At 37.3% G+C, this 19944-nt stretch overlaps 1 protein-coding gene across 2 annotated transcripts; it reads right to left on the bottom strand.

Moving 5' to 3' along the window:
* Positions 1-1017: 1017 nt before the first annotated feature.
* Positions 1018-19620, bottom strand: LOC111513670 (uncharacterized). Of its 2 annotated transcripts, none has more exons than XM_074173997.1 (8): positions 19325-19620; positions 14944-15223; positions 4576-4761; positions 3938-4045; positions 3057-3140; positions 2848-2931; positions 2222-2330; positions 1018-1140 (listed from the first exon to the last, which is right to left on the bottom strand). In XM_074173997.1, exons 1-8 carry the CDS (start codon positions 19586-19588, stop codon positions 1131-1133), a joined length of 1125 nt encoding a protein of 374 aa, XP_074030098.1. In that variant the 5' UTR covers positions 19589-19620; the 3' UTR covers positions 1018-1130. The 2 variants fall into 2 exon arrangements, with proteins under 2 accessions (XP_074030098.1, XP_074030099.1); XM_074173998.1 differs by having other exon boundaries at positions 4576-4701; positions 19325-19619.
* Positions 19621-19944: the final 324 nt, after the last annotated feature.

Raw genomic sequence — 19944 nt, 5'->3', positions numbered from 1 at the left:
CCAAAACAATTCAACTAAGTCTAGACAGACACAACAACCCGGACACAACAAATAATTAATTCACAAAGTTAAATGATTGGATTAACCCCAATTTGTTATTTGATTTCTGACTTCTGACATGTGAAGGTTGTATTTTAATTTCGAGGAACACCAAAAAAATCTATATAAATTGAAGGTGGCATGAAAAAATTGCAAAAACAAAAAAAAATTACGCATAAGTGAAATGATATCAGAATCTCGTTTTCATTGTGAACTTCAAAGTTTGAAATACTTGAATGAACTAATACAAAATATAACTTGAAAGCGGTAAACAACTTATTTTTTGTTATTATTCCATAACAAAACATAATCAGTGTTTTGTAACATTCAATTTAGTTTTTTTATCGACCTTTTTTGGGTATTTGTTACCTTTCACAATCTAAAAAATATAAAAATCATAATGGAAAACTTTATATAAGTGTAGAAGGGCAAACTTTTTAGTTTACCCCGATAAGTTACTGCGTAAAATCAAAGTATTTTTCAAAAAGAAAAATGTTCTATTCATCAGTAACTTGTCGTACTCAACAATTTTGCCTATCAAAAAAATTGTTGAGAAATAATGCAATACTTATCTTAACGTTTTGGAGGCCAAAATCTGCCTCCGTCTTCAGAAATGGACAAAAAAGTTCTAATATACTGGCAGTTATTACTTTGTGATTATTTATTTCTTTACTTCTTCGACAGATGTCAAAAGAGTTTTTTTATAAATTTAACTTCCAAAAAATTTGTTTCGTTGCTTCCAAAATATTCTACATGGACAATACAGGACGAAAGGGTTATGTACTAGTTCAAAGATTGTTTAATTAATGTCAAAATAATTAGAAAAAATGTTTGTTGTTTTTATATTCTGATTTCCAACGAGTTTAATCGGAGTCGGAGAAAGTTCGTCCAAGCATTAGTTATTAATGTAATATCCCTTCCAAGATTATTTCAAAATTAGGTATTATAGGCATGTTGAAAACAAAATACATTTAGAAATATACGAAAAATCAAATTTATTCAATGAATAACAAAAAAATATTGTGATGTAAACAAAATTATGTAACAAGATAATTTCAGTAAACTCCGTGAAATCGAGAGTTGAATCCGCTTTACTTTCCGCTGAAAATGAAAATATGTAAAGTTATTTGAGAGTATGAAGAAATGCTAAATGAGAAAAATGTTTAATGTGTATTGAATATTATTTAGATTGTTTTCAATAAAAAAAACTTGAAAATTCAACAGAGAAATTGGTGATTATTTATAAGTAGTATGGATATGTGGGTTATCAAAAGTTTGAAGGAAAGTAATGCAGTGAAAGTCGAATAGTTGTTTTACCAAACATTTTCAATTCATACAAGCTCATCAGATGGAAACAAACTCCGCAACTATCACCTCCAGCAAGGGTAACAATCACCCCCTCCCAGTATTTGAAGGCAAGAGGAACCGAGTGGAATGTTTCAAAGTGTTTGAGATTCTCTTCAGCATAGTCTTCCAATTTTTGAATATTCAAAATATTCAAAAGATATTTCCTTCTAAACGTATATATATATATATATATATATATATATATATATATATATATATATATATATATATATATATATCTCAGTCAGTTGACCCTGCTCGACTCACTTCTTACTATACTGGTAAAATGGTATTTGTTACGTGTTCAGAGGTAGAGGGTAGGTAGAGGTCGATTGATTGGTCAAACCACCAACACTGACATAAAAACTTGGCAAGTTAACTTGGGTGTCACACCAATAGGTGGTTCCACTTATGTTTCTCTTGCGTTTACGCAGCTATTTTTATCAACTACTTTCTTGGTTTTTTCTCATTTTGTCTTCAATGGAGGACCGCCTGCCCGGTACTGACGATGCCCAATAGGCTGAAACAGCTGTATACCGGTGGCTCCTTAAATTGAAATCAATATGGGAGTGATCAAAGAGTACTTATCTATTCATTTCTTCCTATATATATATATATATATATATATATATATATATATATATATATATATTTTGATTGATGCAACTAATTTTCCTTTATTTTGAGTATTTCAATATTAAATTCTACAAAAGGATTTGAAGCTTTATATCTTCTATTAATTATCAGCGAGCGCTTTCGACAGTTGGTAGTACTGTCATCATCTGGCACTCCTCAAACTGAATAATCTGCGCATTACGGTGAAGAAATTACTCACTAGCTTCCAGCATGGGCAGAGGCTGAAGATGAAGCAAACGCTCCTCCTTTTCCCCCACATCCACCACCACAACCACCTCCTCCTCCTGGTCCTCCACCAAAACCACCCCCTGTGAAATGAGCAATATTAGAAATTGACATGTTTTTTAACAATTTCTAAAATGTGAATTTTATAAAAAAATGTTTGGTTCCAAAATTTTTATCCAATTTTTTTCGAAGAAGTATCGTCATGAAATTTTGATTTTTGAAAGTAACATTTAGGTGCATCTGAAAATTTCAGATTTACAAAATGTAGACAGTTTTTGAATTCCACAAATAGTATGACAAAATTCTCTGAATTCACTTGAATAATCAATAAATCATTGAAAATATTTAATAAGCCTGTTGCTAAGTAACAACCATGTAATTCCAAAGACGCTTGATTTTCCGCGAATATTTCGAATATTTTCATTGAGTTATAGGTGAGGATAGTTTCTGCCTGGAATTAGGTCGCATATGTCCCAAGGCAGGTTGATATATCTGTCCTAGGTTTCGGAGTGTATACATCTCCACCAAAACCCAAATGTACTTTTGTTCCTCAATTACCTCAATGATTTAGCAACAACTTCACTCGAGATTTCAACTTACCACCACTATGTCCTCCACCTCCAAAACCGCCCTGTCCGCCTCCTCCAAATCCACCGCCACCGTGTCCACCGCCTCCGCTGCCACCTATGTAGAAACGAACATGCCTCAAATAATCGATGATTGGAAAAAAAATTGATTCGCTGTTTTCAATTACGAAATACTAGAAATAATACAAGGAAGCTCTTGAAATTTAAATTTTTTAATGTTACCTCCATCAAATCCACCTCCAGAACCACCAAAGCCGCCTCCTCCTAGGCCACCGCCTCCTCCTTTACCACCGCCGAAGCCACCACCTGAAAAATATGAAGGTTAAATAATTTCACTTATTGCTTCACACATAGCAGAAGAATTTTATTTCGAATACGTCTAAGAACAGATAATTAATTGGTTCTATTCAGGTTTTCGATTAAGCAGAACATAATTGATAATAGTGACCCTGCAAAAAATTGTTGTGGAGGGTGGTGTACCAATGTGACGAGTGGAGGTATATATCAATTCGAGTTAACCTGAATATTGAAAAAACCCGGCGTTTACTAAGTACTAGCTACCAAAAGCAATCAATTGAATTTTCAGTATTACAAATCATAAACTTCAACTGATACAATGAAAAATATAACGGACTCAACCGTAGAGTATGTATCCAATATGAAATATCCACTCTTCCTCATTGTTTCAAGAAGTCTTGAAAATTCATCACTTAAAAGATAGAATAAGGTGCGTTCATTTCTTCATTACAGGCACCGAATTACTAGTACTAACTTTAGCCTTCATGGAAATTAATTTTCACGATGTTTTTTAATTTTATCGCAACGAATTTACGGAATGTCGAAGAAGTCCCATGAACCATCGAACACGATATTATTTGAAACCTTATCCCATTTTTACGGATTGGAATGCAATCCACCGAGGAGGTAGTAGTAATGATCATCGTGTAAATATACAAAATGTAACCAATGATAAATTGCGTATGTTTTGGTTTCATTAACCCACCCTACACAACTAATTCGAAGTATAAATTCGTAAAATTTTCTTCGTGACATTTTTCCACTTATTCGTTCACCCGATGATCCACCGCTTCCAAAACTACTACCTGAATCACCAAATCCTCCACTTCCGCCAAGTCCACCTCCTCCACCACCTCCTAGTCCGCCTCCCCCTCCAAAACCACCACCTCCTCCTTTACCGCCTCCAAAACCACCTGAAAAATCACACACAAAATCAAAATTTCAGCTCAAGTCAGAATTTTACCATGATTATAAATTTACGACAATAAGCATATTGAAAATTTGTAATATTTTGAAATATGTATTATTGATTACTTGTTTACTTTATGGTGATTCATGATCACTTATACACTTATACTTGACAATGGGGTCAAACCCGAAATCGGTCGTATAAACAAAATCAAATAGTGGTATTTAGACAAAAGTGTTTTTTATTCATTTCATTTTAACATTTTAAAAAGTTGTAGTTCAAGAAGTGCCAAAATATGAAAAAACATGCACTTCCGATATTACCCATCATTTTCAATTCTTTATCAAACAAATCTTGTCCCTTTCAAATGTCAAGGGGTGGGGGTCCGTGATCCACTATTTTCTGTACTTCTTCGTTGCGATGGCATATGACACGAATTCAACAAGTCCGTTACAAATGCAAAGTTGTGATAGACCATATAATATTATAAAATATAGCAGAAAATTCAATGCTAATTTTTTCACATGAACTCACCCCCTGGACCACCTCCGAATCCACCTCCTGGACCACCACCACCCCCAAATCCGCCTCCGGGACCACCTCCAAATCCTCCGTCCCCTCCTCCAAAACCACCTCCTTTGCCACCTCCACCGTGTCCTCCTGAAGGAAAACCATTATGACAATGTGAATTCAAAAATGGGTTGCTATTATAGACACAACCTGAAAATATATTATCATTACTGTAATGAGGTGAAAATGAGTAGACATTGACTCCAGGAGCTTCCTTTCAATAGTGTTATCGATAATAATAATAATAATAATAATAATAATAATAATAATATTGGTTGATTATGCTGGCGCGCCCTCCCGAATGTGTCGGGGCTTCGGGGGATAGGGCCTGACCAGCGCACACTACGGTGGAAAAAAAAAAAAATAATAATAATAATAAGCAGCTGATGAACTCGGTATAGTTTTCGACTCTGAACGAGGTGACTACAACTCTGTCACCGAGTTGGAACCCGTTCAACAAAAAGCTCAGATAAAAGCCGCAGAGATCACCTTACTTCTGCAGAGACACAGGGATAAGCCGATGCATGGGGTCTTCTTCAATAACATCGAAGACCTTGGCTTATCAAAGCGCCTGATGTTCGCTTTTCTCAGGTCGAGTGGGCTGAAGTCGGAAACTGAGGGGTTCATCATGGCTTGCCAGGATGGTGTCTTCAACACCTTAGTCTACCGCAGTCGCGTGATGGGTATAGAGGTTCCTGACACAAGGTGCAGGGCCTGCCGCGAGGCGCCCGAGACCCTAATGCACTTGCTATCAGCATGTCCAGCATATGCGGTCTCGGCCTATATCCATCGACATAACGCGGCCCTAAGAGTGCTATATTACCATCTACGGCACTCTTACGGTATTGACGAGACACCGGTGTTGCCCTACGCTCCGGGGGATATTGAATCCGTTGTGGGGAACGAGAAGTGCCGAATTTATTGGAACTATTCGTTCCCCACCCTCAGGCTCATACAAGCTAATAAGCCTGATGTAGTCCTTCTCGACCACCAGACCAAAACGATATTTGTCGTGGAGTTTTCAGCTCCTGGCGAGACGAATATCGTCAGAAAAGAGGAGGAAAAACGGATAAAATATCGAGATTTTCTCTTCGAACTCCGCAGACTCTATCCAGGTCACTCTGTCAAGATGGTCGTTCTGATTGTTGGAGTCCTTGGTGGAATGATGTCTTCTCTACTCTCGAATCTCAAAATCATACCGGCTTGCCGCACTAAGGCAGAAATCTTAGCCGCACAGATGCAGAAGGCTGTCATTCTTGGCTCACTGCGTTTGCTCAGGGCACATGATTCTCGGACCCAATGATCACTTACCCCACGGTGTGGGGAGTGGTCATTGGTTGATTATGCTGGCGCGCCCTCCCGAATGTATCGGGGCTTCGGGGGATAGGGCCTGACCAGCGCACACTACGGTGAAAAAAAAAATAATAATAGTATTTGAATTGAAGGGATTATTATTTTTTTTTTTAATCAGATGGAGTAGTAGAAAGCCAAAAACTTTCTTTCCCAAAAAATTAATCACTCCTAAAAATATAACCCCTTCAATTCAAATAAGATTCCACTTGGCTGGGATTAAATCAAATAGGTGAATGAATGTCATTACGATGTCATCAAAAGTACATAAAAATGTTCAATACATACATCGGTTTTTGTAACACTGATTAACTAACTATGAATATAACGTGGTGATTAATAAGATAAATGCGGAGCAAGACGTAAACGATGTTGACTCGTTTAGGCACTCGAGCAAACTGATCGTCTTTTTTTTTGTATCAAGATGGAGCAGTAGAAAGCCAAAACCTTCCTTTCCCAAAAATTCACTCCTGAAAATATAACCCCTTCAATTCAAATAAGATACCTCTTGGCTGGGATTAAATCAAATAGGATAATGAATGTCATTACGATGTCATCGATGACATAAGCAGATCAAGCTTATTCCGTGACATTCAAAATCGCAATTCATGAATGAAGTGTGTGTATTTTCTATAATGTTATCCAATTTGGTACTGAAGAGCCTTAGGGCAAGTGTCATAAGGCGAAACATCGGTGTATACCAGTGAGGGTGACAGTGTTCTATGTGAGTACAATTTATTATCATTCATTCAAAGTAGAACTCATGTGAATGATATCTGATTCTTATTCCACAACAAATGTTTGAAATACAAACTGAGTAGAGAAAAGTATCTTCTGTATAATTCAGTGTTCATATAGAAGTATTTGTTTCGAAAGAATTATTTTCTTTCAAGTAATTCAATGTTTATATGAAAGTAGCTGTTTCAGGAGGACTTTCTTTCAGTTTGTGTCTGAAAGTTACTTCTTTGCATGATCTACACATTCATGTATAGAGTTTCAAATTGATTACTTCCTTCTTTTCTTTGTAAGATTCTCTCATCCTTTTTTTTATCAGATGGAGTAGTGGAAAGCCAAAAACTTTCTTTCCCAAAAATAATAATAGTAATAATGACATACTTAAATTAGGTTCGGTAATTTGACCTGTGAAACTGAATGATAACTATCATTGATATATTATCCTTCTGAGCAGGCTACTTGACAATAAAGATATATTTGAACGATTTATGGGCCTGTTGAAAAAATAATTGGAATAACAATAGTCAAATTTATGTTCTTGTTTCATGGGGGTCGTTAATAATCCACCATTAATACTTCGAAAATTATAAATTTGTCTTTTTTTCATTATTCTATAACTGAACAAAGAACTCTCAATGTGAATGAGTTGTTTGATCAGTTAGGTGTCATCTCAGGTTAGGTGTCATTTTTTTTCACATTTTCTACAAATTCAAAAACATGAACAGAAATACTTCACCGTGTTAGGAATCACACGTTAAAAGGTAAGACCTAATCAGTCCGTAGCTCGAACAAGTTTGTCAACTTCAAAGAGTTGTCGTTCATATGGGGGTGACAGCTGATTAACGAAAAAAAAATTTAAACAGATTTTTTGTTGATTTTATTATTTGAATGACAAAAAATTGCAATTTTTTCATATCTGTCAGATGATAAAGAAAAATGCCCCTGTTATACCCAACTCAAAATCCCATTCACTTTTTACTTTTCCAAGGTTTCAAATTTATAATGATCGTAAGGAAATGTATGCCAATCTGGTATCATTCAATATCCACAGAGTGCAAGTATAATTCCCATTGAGATCTGAACACACACGAGTTGTGACTACCCCCAGTGGTTAAATTATTTTTATTGCAGAGGTTACAATCCTACCTTTCAATTTCACTAAATATCATCATTTGAAATGAGTAAATGAATTTGATGAAATTGTTATAATTTCAAACATTTCTATTTAAAATTCAAACGTAGAAAAAAATTTCAATAGTTAAATGTGGAAAATTTACCTAAAAACTTTCACCTCAATACATACAGTGTGTCTCACTTCTCATGGAAACACCCCCGTATCTTCCGTAATATTCGAGGTAGAACGATGAAACTCTCAGGACTGATGGAAATGCTCAAAGTGCACCTACCACCTGAATGGGGTTGACCAAAGTCATATACACTGTCCGCCACTCGCGATGGAACACCCCATTTTTATGGTAAAACATATTAGGGGGCAAAATAGGCTCAAAATTCATTCAGATTCGTGATCAGGACTACCACTTACTACGAATACACTTTTTTCCTGAAAAAATTTCAGTCCTGAAAAATCCGAATTTGTCTCACTTCTTATGGAAACACCCCCATATCTTCCGTAATATTCGAGGTGGAACGATGAAACTCTCAGGACTGATGGAAATGCTCAAAATGCACCTACCACCTGAATGGGGTTGGCCAAAGTAATATACACTGTCCGTCCACAGTAAAAATGGGGTGTTCCATCGCGAGTGTCGGACAGTGTATATCACTTTGGCCAACCCCATTCAAGTGGTAGGTGCATTTTGAGCGTTTCCATCAGTCCAGAGAGTTTCATCGTTTTATCTCAAATATTATGGAAGATACGGGGGTGTTTCCATGAGAAGTGAGACACACTGTATATCAGATCGAAGGTTTTCACGGACAGGAATAATTTGAAGTGATTCTCGCAACGTTTCGACAAAATCACACTTGTCATCATCTGGCGATTTTTTGTTAAGTGTTCGGAAGTCGTCTGACCCTACTCAGATGACTTCTTACTGTGTGGGTACAATGATTTTGTTACATACAATTTTTATTACTACTATGATTTTGATGTAGTTCCAGTAAGTTACTGTATATACTGCTGAGATTATCAATGTCAGTTTTCTTATTCAAACAATCGAAAGACTTATTAGTTTCAACCATTTCAAGAAAAAGGGTTTCAAAATATTTTTTTTCTGTATGTGAAACTTTGATATTAGAGTAATTTGGTTTATCTCCTGTTTCTATAGAATGCTGTGCTAATGCACATGATTTCTTATTAAGCTTTATATCATTTTTATGTGAAGTTATTATATCATCAGGAACTCTATATTCCATCTGTTCGGACTTCCATTGGCTACTATAATATAAATTATAAATCCCTGAAAAAGTCTGTAAAAAAATAAAAAGAATAATCGAAAAAATAACAATTTAATTGAACAAAAAACTGAAATTACAAAGAAAGAACATACAAGCAACAACCAAAATAATAAAATAATAAAAAATATAAAAATTAATAGGAGCTGAAAACTAAAAAATTGAAAATGAAAACAAAAATGAAAAAATTAAAATTGAAAGATTCTATACCAAGTTACTTCACGACGTTTCGATTGTTAGTATTCACAATCAAAACGTCGTGACGTAACACGGTTTGGAATATTTCGATTTTTAATTTTTCATTTTTGGTAATAATATTTTTAATTTTCCAATTTGAATAAATTTAATTTATTTTAATTTGGTTTGATTTTTTAATTGTCTTCGGGTGATAACAGTTATCACACGAAGACAATCACTGTGGATACCGACAATCGGAACGTCGTGACGTGACTTGGTTTGGAATATTTGAATTTTTAATTTTTCATTTTTCATTTTTTTGAATAATATTAATAATTTTTTAATTTTTTAATTTTTTAATTTTCCGCTTGTATTATTATTTAAAATTTTTATTTTTTTGGTTGTTGCTCGTATGTTATTTCTTTGTAATTTTTTTGTTTAATAAAATTGTTATTTTTTCGGTTAATCTTTTTTCATAGATTTCAAATCAATTTTTATTATATTAGACATTGGAGGTCCGAACAGATGATATACATCATGAAACATTGTCAACCACCTTCAAACAAAGAATTTTAGATGTTGTTACAATCACAAGGAATGTTATAAATCACATTTGACTTTTCTGTAGTATCCGTTTCATTTAAATTCTTTATAGTTTTAATGTTTTTTTGGCCATATCTTGATATTTTGTTCATTTTGAAAAAATTTTATGATATTTGAAGATAAATTTCCAAGGTTAGGTATAGATTTATAAGAAAACTCAATAGGTGAATATATTTATGGTTTCAGTTAATAGATGTTACGCAGGTAGCTATAGTTGCCTTTGTGGTGATTCTGATAGTTTTCTTGTAAACAGTAAAGATCTGTTAAGTGAAACCACAAATGTGCGGCTGGCTCCTGCTGGTGGCTCTTTCTTCTGGTAACCAAGTGTTGCCCATCGAGGACCTCCTGCCCAGTACTGACGATGCCCACTAGGCTGGGACAGCTATCTACCGGTGACTCTCGAATTGAAATCAATATGGGAATAATCAGAATAGTACTTATCTATTATTATTTTCCAGCAGATTGACTGCATTAACCTTTCTCGATTCCATATCATTTTTATAAACATATAGAATCGTTTTTCGATGGCTTTCTAGGAAAGCTTCCCGAATTTCTGCTAACGCAGTTGTCGGTTGATTGGTCAAACCACCAACACTGTCATAAAAACTTGGCAAGTCGACTTTGGTGTCACACCTCTAGGAAGTTCTACTTATCTCTCGCTTACGATTACGCAGTTATTTTCATCAAGTACTTTTCTTGATCAGTCACATTTTGTCTTCAATTGAGAACCACCTGCCTGGTACTGACGATGCCCAAAAGTTGTTTTCCGGTAGCACTCAAATTGAAAGCAATATGGAAATGATCAGAATAGTACTTATCTATTTAAATATTACTGGAGGTTTATATTACACATTGAATTTTCGCATTGAAATTACGCAATGAACTTCGTTTATTTTTCAAATTATGAAAGGTTATATACCTTTCTTTAGTATATACCTTGATTTGGAATTGCTGAAAAATGAACATTGAATTGTAGACAGATCGAATGAATAATTTTACTCAGACAGTCGGAAACTGTACGACAATGAATGAACAATTTATTATTATTTTTGAACTGCTGATGTTTCTTGTTGGAAATGTTTGAAGTTTTAAAGTTGCATCTTTCGATGCAACCAACTGATCTTCAGCCATTCCCGTTTCAGTAAATGTTCACATTTATTTTTTGTATCATTCTGGGAATGAAGACCTATTATTTTTTTTTCACCGTAGTGTGCGCTGGTCAGGCCCTATCCCCCGAAGCCCCGATACATTCGGGAGGGCGCGCCAGCATAATCAACCAATGACCACTCCCCACACCGTGGGGTAAGTGATCATTGGGTCCGAGAATCATGTGCCCTGAGCAAACGCAGTGAGCCAAGAATGACAGCCTTCTGCATCTGTGCGGCTAAGATTTCTGCCTTAGTGCGGCAAGCCGGTATGATTTTGAGATTCGAGAGTAGAGAAGACATCATTCCACCAAGGACTCCAACAATCAGAACGACCATCTTGACAGAGTGATCTGGATAGAGTCTGCGGAGTTCGAAGAAAAAATCTCGATATTTTATCCGTTTTTCCTCCTCTTTTCTGACGATATTCGTCTCACCAGGAGCTGAAAACTCCACGACAAATATCGTTTTGGTCTGGTGGTCGAGAAGGACTACATCAGGCTTATTAGCTTGTATGAGCCTGAGGGTGGGGAACGAATAGTTCCAATAAATTCGGCACTTCTCGTTCCCCACAACGGATTCAATATCCCGAGACCGCATATGCTGGACATGCTGATAGCAAGTGCATTAGGGTCTCGGGCGCCTCGCGGCAGGCTCTGCACCTTGTGTCAGGAACCTCTATACACATCACGCGACTGCGGTAGACTAAGGTGTTGAAGACACCATCCTGGCAAGCCATGATGAACCCCTCAGTTTCCGACTTCAGCCCACTCGACCTGAGAACGTCATGCGCTTTGATAAGCCAAGGTCTTCAATATTATTGAAGAAGACCCCATGCATTGGCTTATCCCTGTGTCTCCGCAGAAGTAAGGTGATCTCTGCGGCTTTTATCTGAGTTTTTTGCTGAACGGGTTCCAACTCGCTGACAGAGTTGTAGTCACCTCGTTCAGAGTCGAAAACTATACCGAGTTCTTCAGCTGCTCGAGCAGCTGCCCTAAGGAGAAATGCTCCAATTCCCGCTCTCTCATGGTCACGGACCATGCAGAGAAGGGGATCCGAACTCCTGACGACTTTACAGGCTGTATCCAGTACCATTCTGTCATGTAGACACTCCAAACTCAAAAGTCCACGACCTCCCTGTTGTCGGGGGAAATACAACCGTGGAACGGACGATTTGGGATGCAAACTCCTATAGAGATGCATCATTTTTTGGGTCCTTACGTCGAGTTGTTACAGCTCCTCCCCAGTCCACTTCACTACTCCAAACGAGTAGAGTAAAATTGGAACGGCAAGCATATTTGTTGCAGCAACTTTGTTCTTCCCCGACAGCTCCGATGACCAGATCTGTCGAAGTTTGTGCTGATACTTGCCGCTGAGAAAGTTTTTCACTGCGGTTACCTCTTGTGAGTGGCGTTGTTCCACCCCGAGGTAAGTATACGTCTCTCCGGCATCCAGATGGTGTAGAATGCTTCCATCTACGAGCTGCACATCCTCTCCGTAGTCCCCGCATCGTCCTCTTTTGAGATGAACCATTCCACATTTGTCTATCCCGAATTTCATACCGATAGCATGCGTGTACTCTTCCACCACCCTCAAGGACTGATGGAGATCTTCTCTCCAGAGGCATAAAGTTTAAGATCATCCATATAAAACAGATGGGTGACCTTGTGCCTCCGGTTTCCGGGGGTGCCACAGTTATACCCTCGAGTGTTTCTGAGCGCAACGGATAATGGCAATAGTGAGATGCAGAATAGAAGGGGACTGAGGGAATCACCCTGAAATACACCCCTTCTGAAAGTGACCCACCCTGTTTGGACTCTTGCTTGACCAGATGTTATGGTGAAGCGAGTTCGCCTAAGTGGTATCAGTTGTTCAATGCATCTCACATGTTGTCGGGTACCGCAAGGCATCTGAGCAAATGCAAGATGAGCTCATGCGAAATTGTATCAAATGCCTTACGGTAATCGATCCAGGCCATAGAGAGGTTACGCTTATATTGTATCGAGTCCTGCGTTAAACGTCTATCGATGAGCAGGTTCTCTTTACATCCAGCGACTCCTCCCTTCGACCCTCTCTGCTCATATATCCGTTCGAACACTCGGTCAACGGCGGTGAGTATTCGTGTGTATAAGATGCTTGTAAACAACTTATAACACGAATTCAAGCATGTTATCGGTCTGTAATTCTTAGGAATCGACAAATCTCCGCTTTTAGGGATGAGAACGGTCCGCCCCTCGACAAACCAATCCGGAATCGGCTGCTCTCCGTCCAGCCATAAGTTGAAAACTCTGGCCAGATGGCGGTGGGTACTTGGTAGTTTTTTCCACCAATAAGTGTTCAGCCCATCTGGGCCTGGAGCAGCAAAGTTCTTGGAACCAACAAGGGCTCTTCGAACGTCATCCGGGGTTATCGGGTTGCGCAGTTCATTGAGCTCAGGCTGTCGAAGCTCTCTGTTGAAAGCTTCGAACTGCGCTAGGGCTGGAGTGTCTAAGTTGAGTGGCTGCGGGTGTTCATAGATATCCTTCCAGAAGGATTCCACCAGCAGTCGGCGGATTATCCACAACACGTGGAGGCTCTTGGAATAAGCGAGAAGGTTTCTCGCGGAACCTAAGATTTTCCGCGATACTTCTCGCTCGCCTCACTAGTGACTTCTTAGCAGCCACTAGCATTCGTATCCTATCAAGGCAATGTTGTTTGGTGGTCAACAGCACGCCTTGGCTTAGAGTGTGATGGATACGTCGTAAATTGGCGGCTATTCGCCGCACTGCGGGCGTGAAAGGCCTATTGGCCGCCCTGTAGTCCATCACACATTGGATACGAGACGCGTGTTGTCTCGCCGACGTGATCTTAGCCTCCATCTTGTGTACACGCCGTTCAATCTTCCGAACCGCAAAGCCGGGATTTCGCCCTTCCGATTCGGAAAGCGATTGGACGACGTTATACACGGCGGTGTTGATTTGCCAGATGTCAGCCTCTTCTGTTAGAACACTATGAACCTCCGCATCCAAACAAGCCAGTTCTTGTGGTTTCAGGGGCCTAATTCTGTGGAGCGCCCTGCGTGTTCTGATTGGTGGTATGGTGCGAGTCTCCTCTCCAGCCGTGTCAACGGGTGGTAGAACTGTCACTTCTACCACTTTGTTAGCAGGCTGGGAAGGAGCTATATAGCCCTGCCGCCGAAGATAGGATACGTAATCCCTAAGATTTTGGGCGGAAAAGGCGGCATGCTCCGGATGTATTTCACACCACAGAGCATGCAATCTCGCCATGTACCCTCTTCGCGTGGGCTCACTATTCTCGTAGCAATGCATAAGGCTATCTCTCAGCTCATGCGTCCACTCAAAGCGTCCGTTGTCGTTGCCAGGGTTGTCATCAGTAGGCAAATCATCGTTATGGGCCCCACCACCTTGCCTCTGACCTCTCCGAGCGGGTCGATTGTAGGGGCCCCTTCCTTGATCACTGGGAACCAAGTGTTGGGTCCACCGGGTGGTTAGCCCTGTGGACCCACGGCCGGCACCGGAGGGAGAATAGAGTTCTCCTTCCCGGGTGCGCCTGGGCTGCCGGTCCGGTTTTGCACCAGTTGCTCGGGTAAGTGGTGTCGCAACTCACCAAAGGCCAAGGGTGTTAGTGGCCATCCCTGCTCATCTATTATTATATTCAGGAACAGAAAATTTTTAATTTTACAACGAAAATACCTTTACCTATATTCTTGAGAGATATCAAATTTGTGCATGAGTGATACAGAAAAAAACTGCTCTGTATCATATTTCATCATTTGGTAGAGATATATGAGTTTTTTCGTAATCTTTTAGAAATTACTTGTTTGGTTATAAATATGATTTCAGCTATTTGATTTTTTTATATCAGAGTTGTTTTTCGATTTGAGTGGAATGAATGAAAATATAATATTCACCTCCTCCAAATCCACCGCCTCCTGAACCACCTCCGCCATGAGCACCTCCGCCAAAACCATCTCCTTTGCCGCCGCCACCACCTCCGCCAAAACCGCCTCCTTTACCACCACCTCCTCCGAAACCACCGCCAAAACCACCTCCGAATCCTCCTCCGCCACCACCACCTCCACCACCTCCGAAACCTCCTCCATAACCACCTCCAGGTCCTCCAGTCAGTAATCCTTTCGATAGATATCGCCTCTTGCGCACAAGCAATTTTGGAGGAAGAACCACTAATTTCTATAAAAAAATAGAATATAGTAAAAAACATGTTCGATATGCTGCTTCTGTTCTAAATTATTTCTGAATGAGTTTCCGTACCATAAATAATTTCATTCAATTGATATTGTCAAGAAACAAATTTCGATTAACTACTTATGAAAGTGGATAACAGACGACAAAGATATGCCTTATGAATTCAACAAATCCAGGGGTTGGGTGAAAATTTGACCAGAAAATAATTTAATGAAAGAATCACATAATAAAATATTACGCGACTTCCTTCCTAATCAAGGCGGTCATTAAAAGTCTGAAAAATATTAAAACACCCGTTGAAGATAGAATCGGGGCAAAATTACTGAAATCAATAATGAAGCATTGACTTTTTTGAGAAAAAATACTGTTGAAGCCGCGGCTTGGCTTGATAAAACGTTGAGAAGTGGTTTGCTAGGTTTGAACTAGGCGAAATGAGCACCGAGGACTATGCACGCAGTGGACTCCCCAAAGAGGCTTTCACCCACGATATCATCATGAAAGTCCACAAAATAATTTTGAATGACAGCAAAGTGAAGGCTCTAAAGATATCAAAGGAACGTGCTGGATATATTGTTCTTAAATATTTGAGTATGCGAAAGCTCTGTTTGAACTGGGTGCCTTGTGAATTACAAGTGACCAAAAACAACAATGTTTGTTCCAACATAAAAAACCCAAAGTCATTCGCCGATATGTGACAATGGATGAAACATGGCTCAATCACTTCACACAAGAATCAGAACAATCGTCATCTGAGTAGACTGCACGTAGTTCAGTCTACTCTAAAGAGGCCACAGGCTGGCAAGGCTCTGGTATCATTATTTTGGGGTGCGCATGGTATATTTTCTATCAACCATCTTGAAACGGAAAGAACCATCAACAGCTATTATTACATAGCGTTATAAGGGTGTTTGAAGGACAAAATGGAGAAATAACGGCAACATTCGAAGAAAAAAAGTGCTGTTTCATCGTGACAATGTATTGTGTCATGAATCAATGGAAATAATTTTGAAATTGCAGGAATTGGGCTTCGAATTACTGTTGCATCCTCCGTATTCTCCAGATCTGGCCCCAGCGACTTTTTTCTCTTTTCAGACTTCAAGAGAGGGCCCGCTGGCGCCAGTGGAGAGGCAATCGTCGAAACTGGTGCTAATTTTGAAACTAAAGACTAATCGTACAATAAAAATGGTATCGAAAAATTGAATGACCGCTATAATCGACAAGAAGGCAGCTATATTCAATAATAAAATCATTTTTTTTTCTATTTTAGCCTACGAACTTTTCAGTTCAACGTTATCCTATTCAACGGTCCTATTCTATTCAATTCAAATTTGAACGATTAAAAAAACGATGAAAAATCAAATCCAAGAGACATATTATTGGATATACAGATAATGCTGTTATATTTTTAAACGATTTTATTTAGCTTGTCCCTCTGTTTGTTTATTTCTTTGTTTGGTTCAAATTTAGTAATAGAAGTTTGACCTCCTTGCTGTTCATAGATTCATCTGAAATTTGAAAATAGTTTTGATGACAATACAATTCAATGAATATTGTATCACTGTAAATTAAAGATGGTCGCAGCTACAAAATGTCATATTACATATTTTTTTACAACTACCTCAATATGCTCAATATGCTCAATATGGGGATCAAATGACAGGGAGATGCAGATTCAAGATGGCCTCAGCTACAAAATGGTAGATTACATATTACCTTGTAATACTGAGACACTGAATGAACTGAGCAGAATGGGAACAATTGAGTGACGAAATTAGAAAATCAAAATTCGAAACTAAAATAAGTAAAACTAATAATTTCAAACAGTTTTATTGAATGAAAAAGGTAAGAATCATGTAGATAATGTGCTAAAAACTGAAAAATAATTCGAAAAATTCTTGTTAGTAGTCATCACACCACTCTTCTCAGCAATCTACGGTATCGATCAGATGGAAAAATAATAAAATCGTTGGTCAGGTTACGCTACGCCCAACGATTTCATTATTTTTAAATCTGATTTATATTGTTGATTGCTGAGGAGAGTAGTGTGATGACTGCTACCTAAAACTTTCCGTATTATTTTTTCAGTTTTTAGTACATTATCCACATCATTATCATTTTATGTTTTTTCTATAAAACCGTTCAACATAAAGAATTCCTCTCGCTCATTTTATTAAACAGTTGCATTTAGCTTTCCCAATTTTTTTGCTTGTTTGAATCGAATTCATTAACTGTTTGACCCCCTACCTGTTAATAGATTGATCTGATATTTGGTGCACACATCAGATTTTGAAAACAATACAGTTCAATAAGTCCTGTATCATTGTAAATCCACGACGACCGTTTCTACGAAATGGTGGAATATATATTGTTTCACAACTATACCTCAATGTGGGTATCGAATGACAAAGTTTGACTAGTAGAATAGTAGTACATTTTAAAAAAGGTGCAAAATTCAAGATGACCGCAGCTATAAAATGACGTATTACGTATTACCCTATAATACTAACGTACCTACTAAATGAACTAAACAGAATGAGAAGAATACAGTAACAAAATTAGAAACTGACAACTTGGAAATGAAGTGAGTGAAAAAATGTTTATGTTGAACGGTTTTATTGAAAAAAAGATGATAATGATGTAGATGATGTACTAAGAACAAAAAGATTTCAGAAGGTCCTACGTAGCAAAAAATGATTGAATCCTTGGGCGTATGATCCTCATTTTAACTGAGGTTCCGCTATGCCCAACGATTTTATTATTTTTTTAACTGATGAAAACCGTATATTGCTGAGGAGAGTGGTGCGATGACTGCTACCTGGGATCCTCCGAATTATTTTCCAGTTTTTAGTACATTATCTACATCATCATTATATATTTTTCTCATATATGATGTTCAAAATTGGTCAACACTAAAATTAACATTATCGGAATTGAGATAAATGTCATAATACAATTACTTGAATAAAAGTGTTTGATAGAATATCTCAGTTAATACTAGTATATTACATGTATTTTGTTCTTATCATTTATCTGTTTGTTATACGTACATTTAATACTTATCTCTACACATTATAGAAATCATGTGTATGTATGAGTGCGCATTTTGTCAAATCTATTATTTTATAACTACAAGCAAACAATACTAAGACCGTATCTTCATGTCTAATAATATATGTACACATATATGTACACATGTGTGTTCTTAGTATATTTCAAATAGACGATATTGGAACAGATTATTCTTCTGCCTCACGAAACGAGTGCAGCCTGCACTTATCGTTTTATATATTTTTCAAAATAATGTATTTTATTACAATTTCTCGTATATGTACCCGACATTTGTGAATAATTATATATTATTATATACTTTTCAAGAAATATCAATTGATCAGATGAATAACAACAATTGAGAAATAATTATGTTTCTTTCCTTCAGTTACATATTTCTCTCGCTAATACAAGTTTCATGTTCCAATATAACTATCTATGAAAAGTATTGAGGAATTGCCTCAACCGAAATTCAACTAAACTTTTCAAAAATGACTTTCTGTATCCATATAATTACTGCATAGTCAATAATGCATATTATCAATTAAAAAAAATTGAGGTATTTTACTGAATACAAAAAAGTTTTATTGTAAGTAAGTGTCATTCCTATGTAATCTGATGTTTATAATTAAGTTGCTTTGATTCCTTCGGAATTTTCTGAACATTATTGGAAAAGTAGAAATAATAGAATTTATTAATGAATGTCAGAAAGAAGTTGTAATTATTGTGGTACAAGAAACTTTCAGTTGGATTCAATTTAAAATCGTCAGTTCTGGCTCCATATTTGAGATCTAATGATGAATTAGTATTGTTTTACAAGTTGAAAGGTTGTAGAATATCAGCACTCTCAACACGAAAAATCGAATCAATGAAAAATGAGTAAGAAATTGCATTCACTTATTCAAATACAAACATTTATTTGGCCACAATAGCACCAATGGCAATCAGGTAATGGATCAAAACTCTACATCGAAATTTCTTGGCCAATATTCACTAGTGGAATTCTCCGTGATTTATGAAACAGAAAATATCACTCACCGTTGGTTCTTTCACAGGTTTTCCATCTTCCGGTCTAAAATACACGCCATCCCCAGCTTCTTGGAATGGAATTCGATCTTTCAAGACCCAACTGGGTTTCTCTCCGTCCTTATAATCAATGTCATTATTGCCATCTACGTTGTGTTTTGCATCAGACAACAAACCGATTAGATACACCACCTCTCCCGATTTGTCATCAGCAACATTTTCTCTGAGACCGCTGAGAAATAGAACAGAGCAAACGAGTGGTGGAAACCACTTCATTGTTCCAAATGATTTTGATTCGCGAAGTTATTGTTTTTATAGCTGTTTGTCGATTCATAAGTGTTAAGTCACGAATGTGATTATCTAATGGAGATCGTGAGATGAAAAATTATATTCTGGAAAATTTGTATCCTGGTTCATAAAGAATTCTATTGTTGAATCTCATTTGGAATAATTATCGAATTTATGATCCTTCTGTAAAATCTTCTGGTAAATTGTTTGATAATGGTTTGGCTGTTTGGAAGTTTGGGAATACAAATATGAATATTCACCAGAAATATGAAAAAATTTGTAGTTTTTTTTCTCAGACAGAAGCTGAGAGAAAAACAGTCATTTTCAGTTTATCAGTATTATTT

The sequence above is a fragment of the Leptinotarsa decemlineata genome, unplaced genomic scaffold (genome assembly GCF_025532065.1).
Source record: "Leptinotarsa decemlineata unplaced genomic scaffold, Ldec_3_MD MMD2_tig00000505_RagTag_RagTag, whole genome shotgun sequence".
NCBI classification, from domain to species: Eukaryota; Metazoa; Arthropoda; class Insecta; order Coleoptera; family Chrysomelidae; genus Leptinotarsa; species Leptinotarsa decemlineata.
The sequence above is the reverse complement of the archived record's forward strand: the minus strand, read 5'-3'. Positions and strand labels throughout refer to the sequence as shown.

Bases quoted from the DNA above. Each gene is read 5' to 3' on its own strand.
- LOC111513670 (XM_074173997.1), bottom strand. From the start codon at position 19,588: ATGAAGTGGTTTCCACCACTCGTTTGCTCTGTTCTATTTCTCAGCGGT. The intron at 3,141-3,937 runs GTAGTAGTTTTG...CATATTTTTCAG, and splicing joins TGGAGGATTTGGTGATTCAG to GTGGTGGCTTCGGCGGTGGT. The intron at 2,932-3,056 runs GTAACATTAAAA...GTTTCTACATAG, and splicing joins TGGAGGTGGATTTGATGGAG to GTGGCAGCGGAGGCGGTGGA.